The sequence below is a fragment of the Coregonus lavaretus genome (genome assembly GCF_964263955.1).
Source record: "Coregonus lavaretus genome assembly, contig: HAP1_SCAFFOLD_977, whole genome shotgun sequence".
NCBI lineage: Eukaryota > Metazoa > Chordata > Actinopteri > Salmoniformes > Salmonidae > Coregonus > Coregonus lavaretus.
The window spans coordinates 141,930-163,735 of NW_028159690.1; the positions used below are offsets into that span (position 1 = coordinate 141,930).

Below are 21,806 nucleotides of genomic sequence, written 5' to 3' on the forward strand. Positions count from 1 at the left end.
AGATGATCAGACATACTACTGGGTTACAGATGATCAGACATACTACTGGGTTACAGATGATCAGACATACTACTGGGTTACAGATGATCAGACATACTACTGGGTTACAGATGATCCGACATACTACTGGGTTACAGATGATCAGACATACTACTGGGCTACAGATGATCCGACATACTACTGGGTTACAGATGATCCGACATACTACTGGGTTACAGATGATCAGACATACTACTGGGTTACAGATGATCCGACATACTACTGGGTTACAGATGATCAGACATACTACTGGGTTACAGATGATCAGACATACTACTGGGCTACAGATGATCAGACATACTACTGGGCTACAGATGATCAGACATACTACTGGGCTACAGGAGGCTACACTGGGCCTCTCCCCACTGGGCCTCTCCCCACTGGGCCTCTCCTCACTAGGCCTCTCCCCACTAGGCCTCTCCCCACTAGGCCTCTCCCCACTAGGCCTCTCCTCACTAGGCCTCTCCTCACTGGGCCTCTCCTCACTAGGCCTCTCCTCACTGGGTCTCTCCCCACTAGGCCTCTCCTCACTAGGCCTCTCCCCACTAGGCCTCTCCCCACTAGGCCTCTCCTCACTAGGCCTCTCCCCACTAGGCCTCTCCCCACTAGGCCTCTCCTCACTAGGCCTCTCCTCACTGGGCCTCTCCCCACTAGGCTTCTCCTCACTGGGCCTCTCCTCACTAGGCCTCTCCCCACTAGGCCTCTCCTCACTGGGCCTCTCCCCACTGGGCCTCTCCCCACTGGGCCTCTCCTCACTAGGCCTCTCCTCACTGGGCCTCTCCTCACTGGGCCTCTCCTCACTAGGCCTCTCCTCACTAGGCCTCTCCCCACTAGGCCTCTCCCCACTAGGCCTCTCCCCACTGGGCCTCTCCCCACTGGGCCTCTCCTCACTGGGCCTCTCCCCACTAGGCCTCTCCCCACTAGGCCTCTCCCCACTGGGCCTCTCCTCACTGGCCCTCTCCTCACTGGGCCTCTCCTCACTAGGCCTCTCCCCACTAGGCCTCTCCCCACTGGGCCTCTCCCCACTGGGCCTCTCCTCACTGGGCCTCTCCTCACTGGGCCTCTCCCCACTAGGCCTCTCCCCACTAGGCCTCTCCCCACTGGGCCTCTCCTCACTGGCCCTCTCCTCACTGGGCCTCTCCTCACTAGGCCTCTCCCCACTAGGCCTCTCCTCACTAGGCCTCTCCTCACTGGCCCTCTCCCCACTGGGCCTCTCCTCACTAGGCCTCTCCTCACTAGGCCTCTCCTCACTGGGCCTCTCCTCACTGGAACTCTCCCCACTAGGCCTCTCCTCACTAGGCCTCTCCTCACTGGGCCTCTCCTCACTAGGCCTCTCCTCACTGGCCCTCTCCCCACTGGCCTTCTCCCCACTGGGCCTCTCCCCACTAGGCCTCTCCCCACTAGGCCTCTCCTCACTGGGCCTCTCCCCACTAGGCCTCTCCTCACTAGGCCTCTCCTCACTGGGCCTCTCCTCACTAGGCCTCTCCTCACTGGCCCTCTCCCCACTCTGCCTCTCCCCACTAGGCCTCTCCTCACTAGGCCTCTCCTCACTGGGCCTCTCCTCACTAGGCCTCTCCTCACTGGCCCTCTCCCCACTCTGCCTCTCCCCACTAGGCCTCTCCTCACTAGGCCTCTCCTCACTGGGCCTCTCCTCACTAGGCCTCTCCTCACTGGCCCTCTCCCCACTGGGCCTCTCCTCACTAGGCCTCTCCTCACTAGGCCTCTCCTCACTGGGCCTCTCCCCACTAGGCCTCTCCTCACTAGGCCTCTCCTCACTAGGCCTCTCCTCACTGGGCCTCTCCTCACTAGGCCTCTCCTCACTGGCCCTCTCCCCACTGGGCCTCTCCTCACTAGGCCTCTCCTCACTGGGCCTCTCCCCACTAGGCCTCTCCTCACTAGGCCTCTCCTCACTGGGCCTCTCCTCACTAGGCCTCTCCTCACTGGCCCTCTCCCCACTGGGCCTCTCCCCACTAGGCCTCTCCCCACTAGGCCTCTCCCCACTGGGCCTCTCCTCACTAGGCCTCTCCCCACTAGGCCTCTCCCCACTAGGCCTCTCCTCACTAGGCCTCTCCTCACTGGGCCTCTCCTCACTGGCCCTCTCCCCACTGGGCCTCTCCTCACTAGGCCTCTCCCCACTGGGCCTCTCCCCACTAGGCCTCTCCCCACTAGGCCTCTCCCCACTAGGCCTCTCCTCACTGGGCATCTCCCCACTAGGCCTCTCCCCACTAGGCCTCTCCCCACTAGGTCTCTCCTCGCTAGGTCTCTCCTCACTCGCCCAATTATGAATTGATAATACATTTGCCTATTTTGCTCAGCTATAGGTAAAGTACAACCTCCCCCATCCCACTTCTTCCGCTATCTCTAGACTAGGAACTTGGTTAGAGCGAACACATCTGAGTTTCCCATTAAGCCTGCAAGTACAGCTATGAAGAGCATTATTGAGTTAAACAAGCTTCCTAAGTGTGTAATTTCAGATATACTGTATATGCAATCATTAATGACTTACAGAACCCATATTTGTTGCCTTTAAAGGCTCTTTTGGAAAATGATTTGGGGGAGGAACTTGGGGATGACTCCTGGCATACATACTTCTTCTTTTAGCACACAGCCTCATCCAATTCATGGTGATTCACCGTATCCACCGGTCCAGGGCTAAACTTGGGAGAATATTGTCTGATTTTGATCCTACTTGTGTTCGATGTAAAACTGTTTCATATGTTTTGGGACTGTCATAACTGTCTGGTTCCTGGGAGATAATATTGAAATGTTTCTTTGGTAACCAGAGGAAAAATAACTCTAGACCACCTTTACTCCACACACAGAGACACATACAAAGCTCTCCCTCGCCCTCCATTTGGCAAATCTGACCATAACTCTATCCTCCTGATTCCTGCTTATAAGCAAAAACTAAAGCAGGAAGCACCAGTAACTCGTTAATAAAAAGGTGGTCAGATGACGCAGATGCTAAGCTACAGGACTGTTTTGCTAGCACAGACTGGAACATGTTCCAGGATTCTTCAGATAGCATTGAGGAGTACACCACATGGGTCACTATAAGTCAATAAGTGCATCGATGACGTTGTCCCCACAGTGACTGTACTGTACATACCCCAACCAGAAGCCATGGATTACAGGCAACATCCGCACTGAGCTAAAGGGTAGAGCTGCCTCTTTCAAGGAGCGGGACTCTAACCCGGACGCTTATAAGAAATCCCGCTATGCCCTCCGACGAACCATCAAACAGGCAAAGAGTCAATACAGGACTAAGATTGAATCGTACTACACCGGCTCTGACGCTCGTCGGATGTGGCAGGGCTTGCAAACTATTACAGACTACAAAGGCAAGCACAGCCGCGAGCTGTCCAGTGACACGAGCCTACCAGACGAGCTAAATCACTTCTATGCTCGCTTCAAGGCAAGCAACACTGAAGCATGCATGAGAGCACCAGCTGTTCCGGACGACTATGTGATCACGCTCTCCGTAGCCGATGTGAGTAAGACTTTTAAGCAGGTCAACATTCACAAGGCCGCAGGGCCAGACGGATTACCAGGACGTGTACTCCGAGCATGTGCTGACCAACTGGCAAGTGTCTTCACTGACATTTTCAACTTGTCCCTGACAGAGTCTGTAATACCAACATGTTTCAAGCAGACCATCATAGTCCCCGTGCCCAAGGACACTAAGGTAACCTGCCTAAACGACTACTGACACGTAGCACTGACGTCTGTAGCCATGAAGTGCTTTGAAAGGCTGGTCATGGCTCACATCAACACCATTATCCCAGAAATCCTAGACCCACTCCAATTTGCATACCGCCCCAACAGATCCACAGATGATGCAATCTCTATTGCACTCCACACTGCCCTTTCCCACCTGGACAAGAGGAACACCTACGTGAGAATGCTATTAATTGACTACAGCTCAGCATTCAACACCATAGTGCCCTCAAAGCTCATCACTAAGCTAAGGATCCTGGGACTAAACACTTCCCTCTGCAACTGGATCCTGGACTTCCTGACGGGCTGCCCCCAGGTGGTAAGGATAGGTAACAACACGTCTTCCACACTGATCCTCAACACGGGGGCCCCTCAGGGGTGCGTGCTCAGTCCCCTCCTGTACTCCCTGTTCACCCATGACTGCATGGCCAAGCACGACTCCAACACCATCATTAAGTTTGCAGACGACACAACAGTGGTAGGCCTGATCACCGACGATGAGACAGCCTATAGGGAGGAGGTCAGAGACCTGGCCGTGTGGTGCCAGGATAACAACCTCTCCCTCAACGTGACCAAGACAAAGGAGATGATTGTGGACTATAGGAAAAAAATGAGGACTGAGCACACCCCCATTCTCATCGACAGGGCTGTAGTGGAACAGGTTGAGAGCTTCAAGTTCCTTGGTGTCCACATCACCAACAAACTATCATTGTCCAAACACACCAAGACAGTCGTGAAGAGGGCACGACAAAGTCTATTCCCCCTCAGGAGACTGAAAAGATTTGGCATGGGTCCTCAGATCCTCAAAAAATTCTACAGCTGCACCATCGAGAGCATCCTGACTGGTTGCATCACCGCCTGGTATGGCAACTGCTCGGCCTCCGACCGCAAGGCACTACAGAGGGTAGTGCATAAGGCCCAGTACATCACTGGGGCCAAGCTTCCTGCCATCCAGGACCTCTATACCAGGCGGTGTCAGAGGAAGGCCCTCAAAATTGTCAAAGACTCCAGCCACCCTAGTCATAGACTGTTCTCTCTGCTACCGCACGGCAAGCGGTACCGGAGTGCCAAGTCTAGGTCCAAAATACTTCTCAACAGCTTCTACCCCCAAGCCATAAGACTCCTGAACAGCTAATCATGGCTACCCGGACTATTTGCACTGCCCCCCCACCCCCACCCCATCTTTTTACGCTGCTGCTACTCTGTTAATTATTTATGCATAGTCACTTTAACTCTACCCACATGTACATATTACCTCAACTACCTCAACTAGCCGGTGCCCCCGCACATTGACTCTGCAACGGTACCCCCTGTATATATAGCCTCCCTACTGTTATTTTATTTGACTTCTGCTCTTCTATTCTCAACACTTTTTTGTTGTTGTTTTATTTTACTTTTTTATTTAAAAATAAATGCATTGTTGGTTAAGGGCTTTAAGTAAGCATTTCACGTTAATGTCTACACCTGTTGTATTCGGCGAATGTGGCCAATAAAATTTGATTTGATTTTATCTAACATTAAGTAGTGCTATTTTGAGATGTGAGATATCACAATCTCTTTCAATAATGACAGGAATGGAGGAGGTCTTTATTCCAGTGAGATTGCCAAGGCGAACACCGCCATGTTTAGTTTTGCTCAACCTAGATCGAGGCACAGACACGGTCTCAATGGGGATAGCTGAGCTGACTACATTGACTGTGCTAGTGGCAGAGTTAGAGCCCTGTCCATGTTGATAGATAAGATGAGAGCACCCCTCCAGCTAGGATGGAGTCCGTCACTCCTCAGCAGGCCAGGCTTGGTCCTGTAGCACCCCTCCATTTAGGATGGAGTCCATCACTCCTCAGCAGGCCAGGCTTGGTCCTGTAGCACCCCTCCAGCTAGGATGGAGTCCGTCACTCCTCAGCAGGCCAGGCTTGGTCCTGTAGCACCCCTCCAGCTAGGATGGAGTCCGTCACCCCTCAGCAGGCCAGGCTTGGTCCTGTAGCACCCCTCCAGCTAGGATGGAGTCCATCACTCCTCAGCAGGCCAGGCTTGGTCCTGTAGCCCCCCTCCAGCTAGGATGGAGTCCATCACTCCTCAGCATGCCAGGCTTGGTCCTGTAGCACCCCTCCAGCTAGGATGGAGTCCGTCACTCCTCAGCAGGTCAGGCTTGGTCCTGTAACACCCCTCCAGCTAGGATGGAGTCCGTCACCCCTCAGCAGGCCAGGCTTGGTCCTGTAGCACCCCTCCAGCTAGGATGGAGTCCGTCACTCCTCAGCAGGCCAGGCTTGGTCCTGTAGCACCCCTCCAGTTAGGATGGAGTCCATCACTCCTCAGCAGGCCAGGCTTGGTCCTGTAGCACCCCTCCAGTTAGGATGGAGTCCATCACTCCTCAGCAGGCCAGGCTTGGTCCCAGAAAGACAACCAATTCAACTTTTGGGAGGGGCAGAAAACAGTTTACAACCAGCGATTAAGTTGTGCGAGTCTGCTGTAGAGCTCATCACTCACCCTAACTGGGAGGGGGCCAGAGACAATTACTCGATGCCGACACATCTTTCTAGCTAATTTGCACGCTGAAGCTATGTTGCTCTTGGTGACCTCTGACTGTTTCATCCTAACATCCTTGGTGCCGACGTGGATAACAACATCCCTATACTCTCTACACTCACCAGTTTTAGCCTTAGCCAGCACCATCTTCAGGTTAGCCTTTATGTCGGTAGCCGTAGAGAGACAGGTAGTTACTATACCTGTCTCTCTGTCTACCTGTCTGTCTCTCCAGGTGTTCCCCATGGTCTCCGTGTGTTGGAGGTGCGTGACAATTCCCTGGTGTTGCTGTGGGAAACTCCTACCTTCGATGGCCGAACTCCTGTCAACGGCTTCTATGTGGACATCAAGGAGGCCATGGCAGGGGAGGTCTGGAAGGGAGTACATGAGAAGGCCATCAAGCTGAAGTACATGAAGGTTAGGATGTATATCTGTCATAGAGGACCCTGTCTATACCCATACCTGTCTAGCATTCTATAGGGTCCTTGGGAAGAACACAGCGTTCCATCCATTCCAAGTAGTTCAGGACGAGTCAGATAGTAGTGTTGTAGTGTGTTAGCTAACAGCTATGTGTGTTGTTCCTCTCCCTCCTTGTGTGTGTTCTCCAGGTCAATGGTCTGATTGCAGGCAGGTCCTATGTGTTCAGGCTGCGTGCTCAGAACCTGGCTGGAGTTGGAAAGACTTCTGCTGTGTTAGGACCTGTTCTGGCTCTAACCATGCCTGGTGTGTACAGTAGTACATTCTCTCTCTCTCTCTCTCTCTCGTTCTCTCTCTCTCTCGTTCTCTCTCTCTCTCTCTCTCTCTCTCTCTCTCTCGTTCTCTCTCTCTCTCGTTCTCTCTCTCTCTCTCTCTCTCTCTCTCTCTCTCTCTCTCTCGCTCTCTCTCGTTCTCGCTCTCTCTCGTTCTCGCTCTCTCTCTCTCTCTCGTTCTCTCTCTCTCGTTCTCTCTCTCTCTCGTTCTCTCTCTCTCTCTCTCTCTCTCGTTCTCTCTCTCTCTCTCGTTCTCTCTCTCTCTCTTTCTCTCTCTCTCTCGTTCTCTCTCTCGTTCTCTCTCTCTCTCATTCTCTCTCTCTTTCTCTCTCTCTCTCTTTCTCTCTCTCTCTCCATCTCTCTCTGTCTCTCTTTCTCGCTCTCTTTCTCTCTGTCTTTCTCTGTCTTTTTCTCTCTCTCTCAGGGGATTTCTATGTACAGTGGACGATGAGGGGGTCTTGGTTCTAATATTCTAGGTCCGTTAAAATGTAAAGTTTGTGCTTTTATTGATGTGACTATAATCTCTCTCTCTCTTTCTCCCCTTCTCTCCTCTATGTAACATGTATCCCCCCCTCCAGGTACACATGAGATAGTACTTGATGTGGATGATGATGGTGTGATCTCCATGATCTTTGAGTGTTCTGATATGGCCGAGGGGTCAAAGTTCATCTGGTCTAAGAACTATAAGGCTCTGACAGACACCTCCAGACTCACTATCGTCACAGAGGGAGGAAAGTAAGTTCTGTTTAAATACTATGGTCACAGAGGGAGGAAAGTAAGTTATGTTTAAATACTATGGTCACAGAGGGAGGAAAGTAAGTTCTGTTTAAATACTATGGTCACAGAGGGGGCAAAGTAAGTTATGTTTAAATACTATGGTCACAGAGGGGGGAAAGTAAGTTCTGTTTAAATACTATGGTCACAGAGGGGGGAAAGTAAGTTCTGTTTAAATACTATGGTCACAGAGGGAGGAAAGTAAGTTCTGTTTAAATACTATGGTCACAGAGGGGGGAAAGTAAGTTATGTTTAAATACTATGGTCACAGAGGGGGGAAAGTAAGTTCTGTTTAAATACTATGGTCACAGAGGGGGGAAAGTAAGTTCTGTTTAAATACTATGGTCACAGAGGGGGGAAAGTAAGTTCTGTTTAAATACTATGGTCACAGAGGGAGGAAAGTAAGTTCTGTTTAAATACTATGGTCACAGAGGGGGGAAAGTAAGTTATGTTTAAATACTATGGTCACAGAGGGGGGAAAGTAAGTTCTGTTTAAATACTATGGTCACAGAGGGGGGAAAGTAAGTTCTGTTTAAATACTATGGTCACAGAGGGGGGAAAGTAAGTTCTGTTTAAATACTATGGTCACAGAGGGAGGAAAGTAAGTTCTGTTTAAATACTATGGTCACAGAGGGGGGAAAGTAAGTTATGTTTAAATACTATGGTCACAGAGGGGGGAAAGTAAGTTCTGTTTAAATACTATGGTCACAGAGGGGGGAAAGTAAGTTCTGTTTAAATACTATGGTCACAGAGGGGGGAAAGTAAGTTATGTTTAAATACTATGGTCACAGAGGGGGGAAAGTAAGTTCTGTTTAAATACTATCTGTCTCCTCAGGTCCAGAGCCTAACCCTAACCCTTTGTCATGCTGTCTCCTCAGGTCCAGAGCCTAACCCTAACCCTTTGTCATGCTGTCTCCTCAGGTCCAGAGCCTAACCCTAACCCTTTGTCATGCTGTCTCCTCAGGTCCAGAGCCTAACCCTAACCCTTTGTCATGCTGTCTCCTCAGGTCCAGAGCCTAACCCTTTGTCATGCTGTCTCCTCAGGTCCAGAGCCTAACCCTAACCCTTTGTCATGCTGTCTCCTCAGGTCCAGAGCCTAACCCTTTGTCATGCTGTCTCCTCAGGTCCAGAGTGGTCTTTAATGATCCCTCTTTGGAGGACCTTGGTATCTTCTCCTGTGAGGTCACCAACACTGATGGAGTCTCAGCCAGCTACACTCTTACGGAGGCTGGTGAGTCCCTGTCCCATTTCGCTGGTCTACATGAGTTTCTAGGAGTAGGGCTAGGGATGGGGTTAGGATTGGGATTGTGTCAGATACATTCTAACTGAGGAGGGTGAGTCAGTCCTTCCTTGCTGTCTCAGATTATATATATGATCAGGTCTGAGCGACCTCAGATCCTTGGATGGAGGAGGCAAGGGATTGGGGGGTGAGTAGGGGGAGGAGTGGGGAGGGGGGGGGGGTAGGGGTATGTTGAGTATGGGGAGGGGGGAGTAGGGGGAGGGGGGAGTAGGGGTATGTTGACTAGGGGGAGGGGGGAGTAGGGGGAGGTGAGTATTTCTGAGTGATGAATTCTCTTCATGGTCCAGTTACTAACAGCTGCATCACATTAACTGTTAGGGTTAGTGTTGGAGTGACGTCAGAGGTTAGGGGTTAGGGGTTAGGGGTGAGTAGGGGTTAGGGGTTAGGGGTGAGTAGGGGCACATTAACTCTTAGCGATGCACAGATAGAGGATTTATATCCTTAACTCCTACAGTATATGGAGTTGTTCTTATTGTGGTGTAGAAAACCAACGATGTAAACCCTGACCGGACACAATCATCTGTCATCTAATGATTATGATCTCCTTCATGTCTGTTGGTGGGTCAGGTAGGAAGAAACAGGAACAGGAAATGATTGTGTTTGGTGTGAAAATGACAGAGAGGGGGATGGGAGAGAAGATGTGAAAATTAGAGGGAGGGGTAAGGAGAAGAAGTGTGAAAGAGATGCTGACAGTCATGGCAGTCACCAATGTTGTTGGTGATGTTTTTGGTTGACAGGTCTGAAGCGTCTCCTGGATATCAGCCACGAGCACAAGTTCCCCAGTGAGTATTCGTCATTATCCAGGATTCCCACATTTACATCCAGAGCGACTTACAGTTAGTGAGTGCATACATTATTTTTATTTTTCATACTGGCCCCCCGTGGGAATCGAACCCACAACCCTGGCGTTGCAAACGCCATGCTCTGCCAACTGAGCTACATCCCTGCCGGCCATTCCCTCTCCTACCCTAGACGACGCTGGGCCAATTGTGCGCCGCCCAATGGGTCTCCCGGTCACGGCCGGCTACGACAGAGCCTGGATTCGAACCACGATCTCTAGTGGTACAGCTAGCACTGCGATGCAGTGCCTTAGACCACTGCGCCACTCCGTTCCCGTGCTACACTATTCTGATCTAGACAGTCTCCTCTCTGGAGCTATACAGTAGTCTATCCTCCTCCCAGTCTGTTTTGACTCTGTCCCCCTGTCTCGCTTCCTCTGACTCTGTCCCCCTGTAACTCCTCCTTTGACTCTGTCCACGTCTCTCTTCCTCTCACTCTGTTCTGACTATCTCCCCTTGTCTCTCTCTTCCTCTCACTCTGTTCTGACTATCTCCCCTTGTCTCTCTCTTCCTCTCACTCTGTTCTGTCCCTCTGTCCTCCTGTCTCTCCTCCTCTCACTCTGTCCCTCTATCTCCCCTCCTCTCACTCTGTCCTGACTCTGTCCCCCTGTCCCTCCTCCTCTCTCTCTGTTCTGACTCTGTCCCCCTGTCTCTCGTCATTTCACTCTGTTTTGACTCTGTCCCCCTGTCTTCCCCCGTCTCTCCTCCTCTCACTCTGTCCCCCTGTCTCTCCTCCTCTCACTCTGTCCCCCTGTCTCTCCTCCACTCACTCTGTCCCCCTGTCTCTCTTCCTCTCACTCTGTCCCCCTGTCTCTCTTCCTCTCACTCTGTCCCCCTGTCTCTCATTCTCTCACTATGTCCCCCCGTCTCCCCTCCTCTCTCTCTATTCTGACTCTCTCCCCTTGTTTCTCCTCCTCTCACTCTGTTCTGACTCTGTCCCCCTGTCTCTCGTCATTTCACTCTGTTTTGACTCTGTCCCCCTGTCTTCCCCCGTCTCTCCTCCTCTCACTCTGTCCCCCTGTCTCTCCTCCTCTCACTCTGTCCCCCTGTCTCTCCTCCTCTCACTCTGTCCCCCTGTCTCTCCTCCTCTCACTCTGTCCCCCTGTCTCTCTTCCTCTCACTCTGTCCCCCTGTCTCTCTTCCTCTCACTCTGTCCCCCTGTCTCTCATTCTCTCACTATGTCTCCCCTCCTCTCTCTCTATTCTGACTCTCTCCCCTTGTTTCTCCTCCTCTCACTCTGTTCTGACTCTGTCCCCCTGTCTCTCCTCCTCTCACTCTGTCCCCCCGTCTCTCCTCCTCTCTCTCTGTCCCCTGTCTCTCCTCCTCTCACTCTGTCCCCCCGTCTCTCCTCCTCTCACTCTGTCCCCCCGTCTCTCCTCCTCTCTCTCTGTCCCCTGTCTCTCCTCCTCTCACTCTGTCCCCTGTCTCTCCTCCTCTCACTCTGTCCCCCCGTCTCTCCTCCTCTCTCTCTGTCCCATGTCTCTCCTCCTCTCTCTCTGTCCCCTGTCTCTCCTCCTCTCACTCTGTCCCCTGTCTCTCCTCCTCTCACTCTGTCCCCTGTCTCTCTTCCTCTCACTCTGTCCCCTGTCTCTCCTCCTCTCACTCTGTCCCCCCTGTCTCCCCTCCTCTCTCTCTATTCTGACTCTCTCCCCTTGTTTCTCCTCCTCTCACTCTGACCCCCTGTCTCTCCTCCTCTCGCTCTGTCCCCCCGTCTCTCCTCCTCTCACTCTGTCCCCCTGTCTCTCCTCCTCTCGCTCTGTCCCCCCGTCTCTCCTCCTCTCACTCTGACCCCCTGTCTCTCCTCCTCTCACTCTGTCCCCCCGTCTCTCCTCCTCTCACTCTGACCCCATGTCTCTCTTCCTCTCACTCTGTCCCCCTGTCTCTCTTCCTCTCACTCTGTCCCCTGTCTCTCTTCCTCTCACTCTGTCCCCCTGTCCCTCCTCCTCTCACTCTGTCCCTCTCACTCCCCTCCATCTCATTCTGTTCTGACTCTGTCCCCCCGTCTCTCCTCCTCTCTCTCTCTGACCCCATGTCTCTCCTCCTCTCACTCTCTCCCCTTGTCTCTCCTCCTCTCTCTCTGTTCTGACTCTGTCCCCCTGTCTACCTCCATCTCATTCTGTTCTGACTCTGTCCCCTGTCTCTCTTCCTCTCACTCTGTCCCCCTGTCTCTCCTCCTCTCACTCTGTCCCCCTGTCTCTCCTCCTCTCACTCTGTCCCCCTGTCTCTCCTCCTCTCACTCTCTCCCCTTGTCTCTCCTCCTCTCACTCTCTCCCCTTGTCTCTCCTCCTCTCTCTCTGTTCTGACTCTGTCCCCCTGTCTCTCCTCCTCTCACTCTGTCCCCCTGTCTCTCCTCCTCTCACTCTCTCCCCTTGTCTCTCCTCCTCTCTCTCTGTTCTGACTCTGTCCCCCTGTCTCTCCTCCTCTCGCTCTGTTCTGACTCTGTCCCCTGTCTCTCTTCCTCTCACTCTGTCCCCCTGTCTCTCCTCCTCTCACTCTGTCCCCCTGTCTCTCCTCCTCTCACTCTGTCCCCTTGTCTCTCCTCCTCTCTCTCTGTTCTGACTCTGTCCCCCTGTCTCTCCTCCTCTCGCTCTGTCCCCCCGTCTCTCCTCCTCTCTCTCTGTTCTGACTCTGTCCCCCTGTCTACCTCCATCTCATTCTGTTCTGACTCTGTTGTCCTGTCCATTCTCCTCTCACTCTGTCCCCCTGTCTCTCTTCCTCTCACTCTGTCTCTGTCTCTCCCCTCTCGCTCTGTCCCCCTGTCTCTCTTCCTCTCACTCTGTCCCCCGTCTCTCCTCCTCTCACTCTGACCCCTTGTCTCTCCTCCTCTCACTTTGTCCACCATCTCTCCTACTCTCACGCTCTCCCCCTGTCTCTCTTCTTCTCACTCTGTCTCTGTCTCTCCCCCTCTCGCTCTGTCCCCCTGTCTCTCCTCCTCTCACTGTCTCTCCTCCTCTCACTCTGTTCTGACTGTCACCCTGTCCCTTTTCCTCTCACTCTGACCCCGTCTCCCCTCCTTTTACTCTTTCCCTCTGTCTCTCCTCCTCTCACTCTGTCCCCCTATCTCTCTCCCTCTCTCTGTTCTGACTCTGTCCTCCAGTCTCTCCTCCTCTCTCTCTGTCCCCCTGTCTCTCCTCCTCTGACTCTGTCCCCTGTCTCTCCTCCTCTCACTCTCTCCCCAGTCTCTCCTCCTCTCTCTCTGTCCCCCTGTCTATCCTCCTCTCACTCTGTTCTGACTCTGTCCCCCTGTTTCTCCTCCTCTGACTCTGTTTCTCCTCCTCTGACTCTGTCCCCTGTCTCTCCTCCTCTGACTCTGTCCCCTGTCTCTCCTCCTCTGACTCTCTCCCCAGTCTCTCCTCCTCTCTCTCTGTCCCCCTGTCTATCCTCCTCTCACTCTGTTCTGACTCTGTCCCCCTGTTTCTCCTCCTCTGACTCTGTTTCTCCTCCTCTGACTCTGTCCCCTGTCTCTCCTCCTCTGACTCTGTCCCCTGTCTCTCCTCCTCTGACTCTCTCCCCAGTCTCTCCTCCTCTCTCTCTGTCCCCCTGTCTATCCTCCTCTCACTCTGTTCTGACTCTGTCCCCCTGTTTCTCCTCCTCTGACTCTGTTTCTCCTCCTCTGACTCTGTCCCCTGTCTCTCCTCCTCTGACTCTGTCCCCTGTCTCTCCTCCTCTGACTCTCTCCCCAGTCTCTCCTCCTCTCTCTCTGTCCCCCTGTCTATCCTCCTCTCACTCTGTTCTGACTCTGTCCCCCTGTTTCTCCTCCTCTGACTCTGTTTCTCCTCCTCTGACTCTGTCCCCTGTCTCTCCTCCTCTGACTCTGTCCCCTGTCTCTCCTCCTCTGACTCTGTCCCCTGTCTCTCCTCCTCTGACTCTGTCCCCTGTCTCTCCTCCTCTGACTCTGCCCCCTGTCTCTCCTCCTCTGACTCTGTCCCCTGTCTCTCCTCCTCTGACTCTGTCCCCCTGTCTCTCCTCCTCTGACTCTGTCCCCTGTCTCTCCTCCTCTCACTCTGTCCCCCTATCTCTCTCCCTCTCTCTGTTCTGACTCTGTCCTCCTGTCTCTCCTCCTCTCACTCTGTCCTCCTGTCTCTCCTCCTCTCTCTCTGACCACTTGTCTCTCCTACTCTCACTCTGTCCCCCCATCTCTCCTACTCTCACACTCTCCCCATGTCTCTCTTCCTGTCACTCTGTCTCCGTCTCTCCTCTTCTCACTCTGTTCTGACTCTGTCCCCCTGTCTCTCCTCCTCTGACTCTGTCCCCCTGTTTCTCCTCCTCTGACTCTGTCCCCCTGTTTCTCCTCCTCTCACTCTCTCTCCTTTTCTCACTCTGTCCCCTCCTCTCACTCCCCGTCTCTCCTCCTCTCACTCTGTTCTGACTCTGTCCCCTGTCTCTCCTCCTCTCACTCTGTTTCTCCTCCTCTGACTCTGTCCCCTGTCTCTCCTCCTCTGACTCTGTCTCTCCTCCTCTGACTCTGTCCCCCTGTTTCTCCTCCTCTGACTCTGTCCCTCTGTTTCTCCTCCTCTGACTCTGTCCCCCTGTCTCTCCTCCTCTGACTCTGTCCCTCTGTTTCTCCTCCTCTGACCCTGTCTCTCCTCCTCTGTCCCCTGTCTCTCCTCCTCTGACTCTGTCCCCCTGTCTCTCCTCCTCTGACTCTGTCCCTCTGTCTCTCCTCCTCTGACTCTGTCCCCTGTCTCTCCTCCTCTGACTCTGTCTCTCCTCCTCTGACTCTGTCCCCCTGTTTCTCCTCCTCTGACTCTGTCCCTCTGTTTCTCCTCCTCTGACTCTGTCCCCCTGTCTCTCCTCCTCTGACTCTGTCCCTCTGTTTCTCCTCCTCTGACTCTGTCCCCCTGTCTCTCCTCCTCTGACTCTGTCCCTCTGTCTCTCCTCCTCTGACTCTGTCCCCCTGTTTCTCCTCCTCTGACTCTGTCCCTCTGTTTCTCCTCCTCTGACCCTGTTTCTCCTCCTCTGACCCTGTCTCTCCTCCTCTCACTCTGTCTCTCCTCCTCTGACTCTGTTTCTCCTCCTCTGACTCTGTCCCCCTGTCTCTCCTCCTCTGACTCTGTCCCTCTGTTTCTCCTCCTCTGACTCTGTCCCCCTGTCTCTCCTCCTCTGACTCTGTCCCTCTGTCTCTCCTCCTCTGACTCTGTCCCCCTGTTTCTCCTCCTCTGACTCTGTCCCTCTGTTTCTCCTCCTCTGACCCTGTTTCTCCTCCTCTGACCCTGTCTCTCCTCCTCTCACTCTGTCTCTCCTCCTCTGACTCTGTCTCTCCTCCTCTGACTCTGTCCCCTGTCTCTCCTCATCTGACTCTGTCTCCCTGTCTCTCCTCCTCTGACTCTGTCTCCCTGTTTCTCCTCCCTCCCAGTCATTCCCTTCAAGACTCAGATGGCCATGGATCTGCTGGAGAAGGGCCGTGTGAGGTTCTGGACACAGGTTGAGAAGTTCACCGCTGGCTGCCATGTAGAGTATGTCTTCAACGATGCGATCGTAGAGAACGGAGAGGTGAGGAAACACACATCAGGATCAGGAAACGCATACACACTCACACACATGTACACACACATCTCAATCAGAACACACACATTATGGACAGAATACACGCACATCTACTTTTGCACACACACACACACACACACACACACACACACACACACACACACACACACACACACACACAAACACCCACATACACACACACACAAACACACACATATACACACACACACACACACACACACACACAAACATCCACATACACATTTACACACACACACACACACACACACACACACACACACACACACACACACACACACACACACACAAACACCCACATACACACACACACAAACACCCACATACACATATACACACACACACACACACACACACACACACAAACACCCACATACACATATACACACACACACACACACACCCACCCACCCACCAATCAGAACACCCCACAGCGTGTTCTCACGTGTATATTTCTGTGTCACATTTCCCTCCTCTAGAAATACACAATGAACTTTGACAAGAACTCAGGTATCATTGAGATGTTCATGGACTCTCTCGCGGTCACCGACGAGGGAACATTCACCTTTAACCTTGTGGACGGGAAGGCCAAGGGGTCCACCAGCCTGGTGCTGATTGGAGAAGGTGAGGCCACACCCCACCTACAGGGGTTCAGTCACCATGCCTACCACAGCTAGTGGGTGTGGCACTGATAGCAGTGACATGTTGTGTCCACTAAGGGGCAGGAGAAGGGTTAGGGTCAGGGGTTCAGTCACCATGCCTACCACACCATGTTGTGTCCACTAAGGGGCAGGAGAAGACCAGTAGTGTTTAGACAAACTGTATGCGCATGTGATGGCTTTGGTGCGGTGTAGGTTCCTCATGTAGGTTCCTCATGTAGGTTCCTCATGTAGGTTCCTCATGTAGGTTCCTATTCTGACCACTGTCTGGGGGAAAGTGTTCTAGTGGTGAAATATGGCTGTAACTTCTTCTACTTCTCCAGAGTTCAGAGAGCTCCAGAAAAAGTCTGAGTTTGAACATGCTGAATGGATCAGAAGACAAGGTCTGGAATATATTGTACACATATAATGTTGTTAGATGATTGATATTATGTTGCTGCAGAGTGTTGTCCAGTAGCGGTTTTAACTCTGTCTGTCGTCTTTCTCAGGTCCTCACTTCGTGGACTACCTTGGTTTCGAAGTCACCCCAGAATGCAACGTGCTGCTGAAGGCCACGGTAAGGTTCTATAACAGAAAGGTTCTATGACGGTAGGGTTCTATCTATGATGGTAGGGTTCTATCTATGATGGTAGGGTTCTATCTATTGTGGTAAGGTTATACTTATGATGGTAGGGTTCTATCTATTGTGGTAAGGTTATACTTATGATGGTAGGGTTCTATCTATGACGGTAGGGTTCGTTCTATGACGGACGGTAAGGTTCTATCTATAACAGAACGTTTCTATGATGATAAGGTTCTATCTGTGATGGTAAGGTTCTATCTATGATGGTAAGGATCTATGACGGTAAGTTTATATCTATGACTAGGACTCTATCTATGACGATAAGGATCTATGGCAGGGTTCTATCCATAACATATTTTTTTTTGCAGCGGTAAGGTTCTATCTATGACGGTAAGGTTTTATCTATGACGATAAGGTTATATCTATAACATTAGGGTTCTATGACGGTAAGGTACTATCTATGACGGTAAGGTTCTATCTATAATAGAAAGGTTATATGACACTATGGTTATATCTATGATGTTAACATGTATTGAAAATGAAATACAGAAAGATCTCATTTAAATGAGTATTCACACCCCTGAGTCAATACTTTGTAGAAGCACCGTTGGCAGTGATTACAGCTGTGAGTCTTTCTAGGTAAGTCTCTAAGAGCTTTCCACACCTGGATTGTACAACATTTGCCACTTATTGATTTCAAAATTCTTCAAGCTCTGTCAAATTGGTTGTTGATCATTGCTAGACAACCATTTTCAGGTCTTGCCATAGATTTTTAAGTAGGATTAATTAAAAGATGTAAATCGACCACTTTGGAGCAACTCCAGTGTAGATTTGGCCTTGTGTTTTAGGTTATTGTCCAGCTGAAAGGTGAATTAATCTCCCAGTGGCTGGTGGAAAGCAGACTGAACCAGGTTTTCCTCTAGGATTTTGGCTTGTGCTTAGCTGCATTCCGTTTCTGTTTTATCCTGAAAAACTCCCACGTCTTTAACGAATACGAGCATACCCATAACATGATGCAGCCAACACTAGAAAGAATTCACCCTCCTTGGAATTGTTCCTATGTTGTTGCCTTACAACCTGGAATTAAAATGGATATTTTGGGGGTTTGTATCATTTAATTTACACAACATTCCTACCACTTTGAAGATGCTAAATATTTTTTATTGTGAAACAAACAAGAAATAAGACAAAAAAACTTGAGCGTGCATAACTACTCATCCCCTCAAAGTCAATACTTTGTAGAGCCACCTTTTGCAGCAATTACAGCTGCAAGTCTCTTGGGGTATGTCTCTATAAGCTTGGCACATCTAGCCACTGGGATTTTTGCCCATTCTTCAAGGCAAAACTGCTCCAGCTCCTTCAACTTGGATGGGTTCCGCTGGTGTACAGCAATCTTTAAGTCATACCACAGATTCTCAATTAGATTGTGGTCTGGGCTTTGACTTGGCCATTCCAAGACATTTAAATGTTTCCCCTTAAACCACTCGAGTGTTGCTTTAGCAGTATGCTTAGGGTCATTGTCCTGCTGGAGGTTGAACCTCCGTCCCATTCTCAAATCTCTGGAAGACTGAAACAGGTTTCCCTCAAGAATTTCCCTGTATTTAGCGCCATCCATCATTCCTTCAATTCTGACTGGTTTCCCAGTCCCTGCCGATGAAAAACAACCCCACAGCATGATGCTGCCACCACCATGCTTCACTGTGGGGATGGTGTTCTCGGGGTGATGAGAGGTGTTGGGTTTGCGCCAGACATAGCGTTTTCCTTGATGGCCAAAAAGCTTCCATATGTTTGGGGAGTCTCCCACATGCATTTTGGCGAAAACAAAATGTGTTTGCTTATTTTTTTCTTTAAGCAATGGCTTTTTTTTTTTTACCACTCTTCCGTAAAGCCCAGCTCTGTGGAGTGTACAGCTTAAAGTGTTCTAAAGGACAGATACTCCAATCTCCGCTGTGGAGCTTTGCAGCTCCTTCAGGGTTATCTGTGGTCTCTTTGTCGCCTCTCTGATTAATGCCCTCCTTGCCTGGTCCGTGAGTTTTGGTGGGTGGCCCTCTCTTGACAGGTTTGTTGTGGTGCCATATTCTTTCCATTTTGTATTAAGGGATTTAATGGTGCTCCGTGGGATGTTCAAAGTTTCGGATATTTTTGAATAACCCAACCCTGATCTGTACTTCTCCACAACTTTGTCCCTGACCTGTTTGGAGAGCTCCTTGGTCTTCATGGTGCCGCTTGCTTGGTGGTGCCCCTTGCTTAGTGGTGTTGCAGACTCTGGAGCTTTTCAGAACAGGTGTATATATACTGAGATCATGTGACAGATCATGTGACACTTAGATTGCACACAGGTGGACTTTATTTAACTAATTATGTGACTTCTGAAGGTAATTGATTGCACCATATCTTATTTAGGGGCTTCATAGCAAAGGGGGTGAATACATATGCACGCACCACTTTTCCGTTATTTATTTTGTAGAATTTTCTGAAACAAGTAATTTTTTTCATTTCACTTCACCAATTTGGACTATTTTGTGTATGTCCATTACATGAAATCCAAATAAAAATCAATTTAAATGACATGTTGTAATGCAACAAAATAGGAAAAATGCCAAGGGGATGAATACTTTTGCAAGGCACTATAGGTAGGGGTAAAGTGACTATGCATAGATAATAAACAGAGAGTCGCAGCAGTGTAAAAACAAAGGGGTGGGGGGGGGTTGGGGGAGGGGGAGGTCAATGCAAATAGTAAACAGTCCTGGTGGCCTTTTGATTAATAGTTCAGGAGTCTTATGGCTTGGGGGAAGAAGCTGTTAAGGAGCTGTTAACGCTGCTGGCACCCGCCCACCCGAATAGAATCACTACTCTCGACGGGTCTGACTTAAAGTATGTGGACAACTACAAATACCTAGGTGTCTGGTTAGACTGTAAACTCTCCTTCCAGACTTACATTAAGCATCTCCAATCAAAAGTTAGATCTAGAATCGGCTTCCTATTTCGCAACAAAGCCTCCTTCACTCATGCTGCCAAACATGCCCTCGTAAAACTGACTATCCTACCGATCCTTGACTTCGGCGATGTCATTTAGGTCCTCTGTAGCTCAATTGGTAGAGCATGGCGCTTGTAACCCCAGGGTAGTGGGTTCGATCCCCGGGACCACCCATACGTAAAAATGTATGCACACATGACTGTAAGTCGCTTTGGATAAAAGCTAAATGGCATATTATATATTATTATATTTACAAAATAGCCTCCAACACTCTACTCAGCAAATTGGATGTAGTCTATCACAGTGCCATCCGTTTTGTCACCAAAGCCCCATATACTACCCACCACTGTGACCTGTACGCTCTTGTTGGCTGGCCCTCACTACATATTCGTCGCCAAACCCACTGGCTCCAGGTCATCTATAAATCACTGCTAGGCAAATCCCCGCCTTATCTTAGCTCATTGGTCACCATAGCAACACCCACGCGTAGAATGCACTCCAGCAGGTATATTTCACTGGTCATCCCCAAAGCCAACACCTCCTTTGGCTGCCATTCCTTCCAGTTCTCTGCTGCCAATGACTGGAACGAACTGTAAAAATCTCTGAAGCTGGAGACTCTTATCTCCCTCACTAACTTTAAGCATCAGTTGTCAGAGCAGCTTACCGATCACTGCACCTGTACACAGCCATTCTGAAATTAGCCCACCCAACTACCTCATCCCTATATTGTTATTTATTTTGCTCATTTGCACCCCCAGTATTATTTTGCACTATGGCCTATTTTATTGCCTTACCTCCATAATGTACTACATTCGCACACACTGTATATAGATTTTCTGTTGTATTTTTGACTTTATGTTTTGTTTTACCCCATATGTAACTCTGTGTTGTTGTTTTTATCGCACTGCTTTGCTTTATCTTGGCCAGGTCGCAGTTGTAAATGAGAACTTGTTCTCGACTGGCTTACCTGGTTAAATAAAGGTGAAATAAATAAAAAATAAAAAATGGTAAGGTTATGTCTATCATGGTAAGATTCTATCTGTGAGGGTAGGGTTCCATTCTATGAGCGTAGGAATGTATTTATGACATTACTGTTCTATATGATGGTAGGGTTTTATCTATGACGGTAAGGCTATATCTGTACCCAAATGTTTCTATGATGTTAGGGATCTATCTATGACGGTAAGGCTATATCTGTACCCAAATGTTTCTATGATGTTAGGGATCTATCTATGACGGTAAGGATCTATGACAGTAAGGTTCAATCTATGATAATAGGGTTCGATCTATGATTTTAAGGTTCTCCCTATGACGGTAGGGTTCTATCTATGACGGTAGCGTTCTATGATGGATAAAAATGTAGGATTCTAACTATGATGGTAGGGTTCTATGACGGATCAAGACCATAGGGTTTTATCTATGATAGTAGGGTTCTATGACGGATCAAGACCATAGGGTTTTATCTATGATAGTAGGGTTCTATGACGGATCAAGACCATAGGGTTTTATCTATGACGGTATGGTTCTATGACGGATCAAGACCATAGGGTTTTATCTATGATAGTAGGGTTCTATGACGGATCAAGACCATAGGGTTTTATCTATGATAGTAGGGTTCTATGACGGATCAAGACCATAGGGTTTTATCTATGATAGTAGGGTTCTATGACGGATCAAGACCATAGGGTTTTATCTATGATAGTAGGGTTCTATGACGGATCAAGACCATAGGGTTTTATCTATGATAGTAGGGTTCTATGACGGATCAAGACCATAGGGTTTTATCTATGATAGTAGGGTTCTATGACGGATCAAGACCATAGGGTTTTATCTATGATAGTAGGGTTCTATGACGGATCAAGACCATAGGGTTTTATCTATGATAGTAGGGTTCTATGACGGATCAAGACCATAGGGTTTTATCTATGATAGTAGGGTTCTATGACGGATCAAGACCATAGGGTTTTATCTATGACGGTAGGGTTCTATGACGGATCAAGACCATAGGGTTTTATCTATGATAGTAGGGTTCTATGACGGTAACGTTATTTCTAACAGAAAGGTTTTATGACGGTAGGGTTCTGTCTATAACGGAAGGGTTCTGTCCATAACGGAAGGGTTCTGTCCATAACGGAAGGGTT

At 50.0% G+C, this 21,806-nt stretch overlaps 1 protein-coding gene across 1 annotated transcript in view; it reads left to right on the top strand.

Annotated features, from left to right (window-relative positions):
- LOC311122553 (myomesin-1-like) overlaps positions 1-21,806 on the top strand; it is a gene marked incomplete at both ends in the record, with an annotated part of 117,144 nt that overhangs the window by 84,915 nt on the left and 10,423 nt on the right. Inside the window, 9 exons of the mRNA XM_084196899.1 lie at positions 6,515-6,696; positions 6,888-7,002; positions 7,607-7,763; positions 8,927-9,033; positions 9,840-9,884; positions 15,298-15,434; positions 15,947-16,091; positions 16,450-16,509; positions 16,615-16,682. Coding sequence (XP_084053025.1) covers positions 6,515-6,696; positions 6,888-7,002; positions 7,607-7,763; positions 8,927-9,033; positions 9,840-9,884; positions 15,298-15,434; positions 15,947-16,091; positions 16,450-16,509; positions 16,615-16,682 — 1,016 coding nt within the window. The remainder of the gene's footprint in view (positions 1-6,514; positions 6,697-6,887; positions 7,003-7,606; positions 7,764-8,926; positions 9,034-9,839; positions 9,885-15,297; positions 15,435-15,946; positions 16,092-16,449; positions 16,510-16,614; positions 16,683-21,806) is intronic.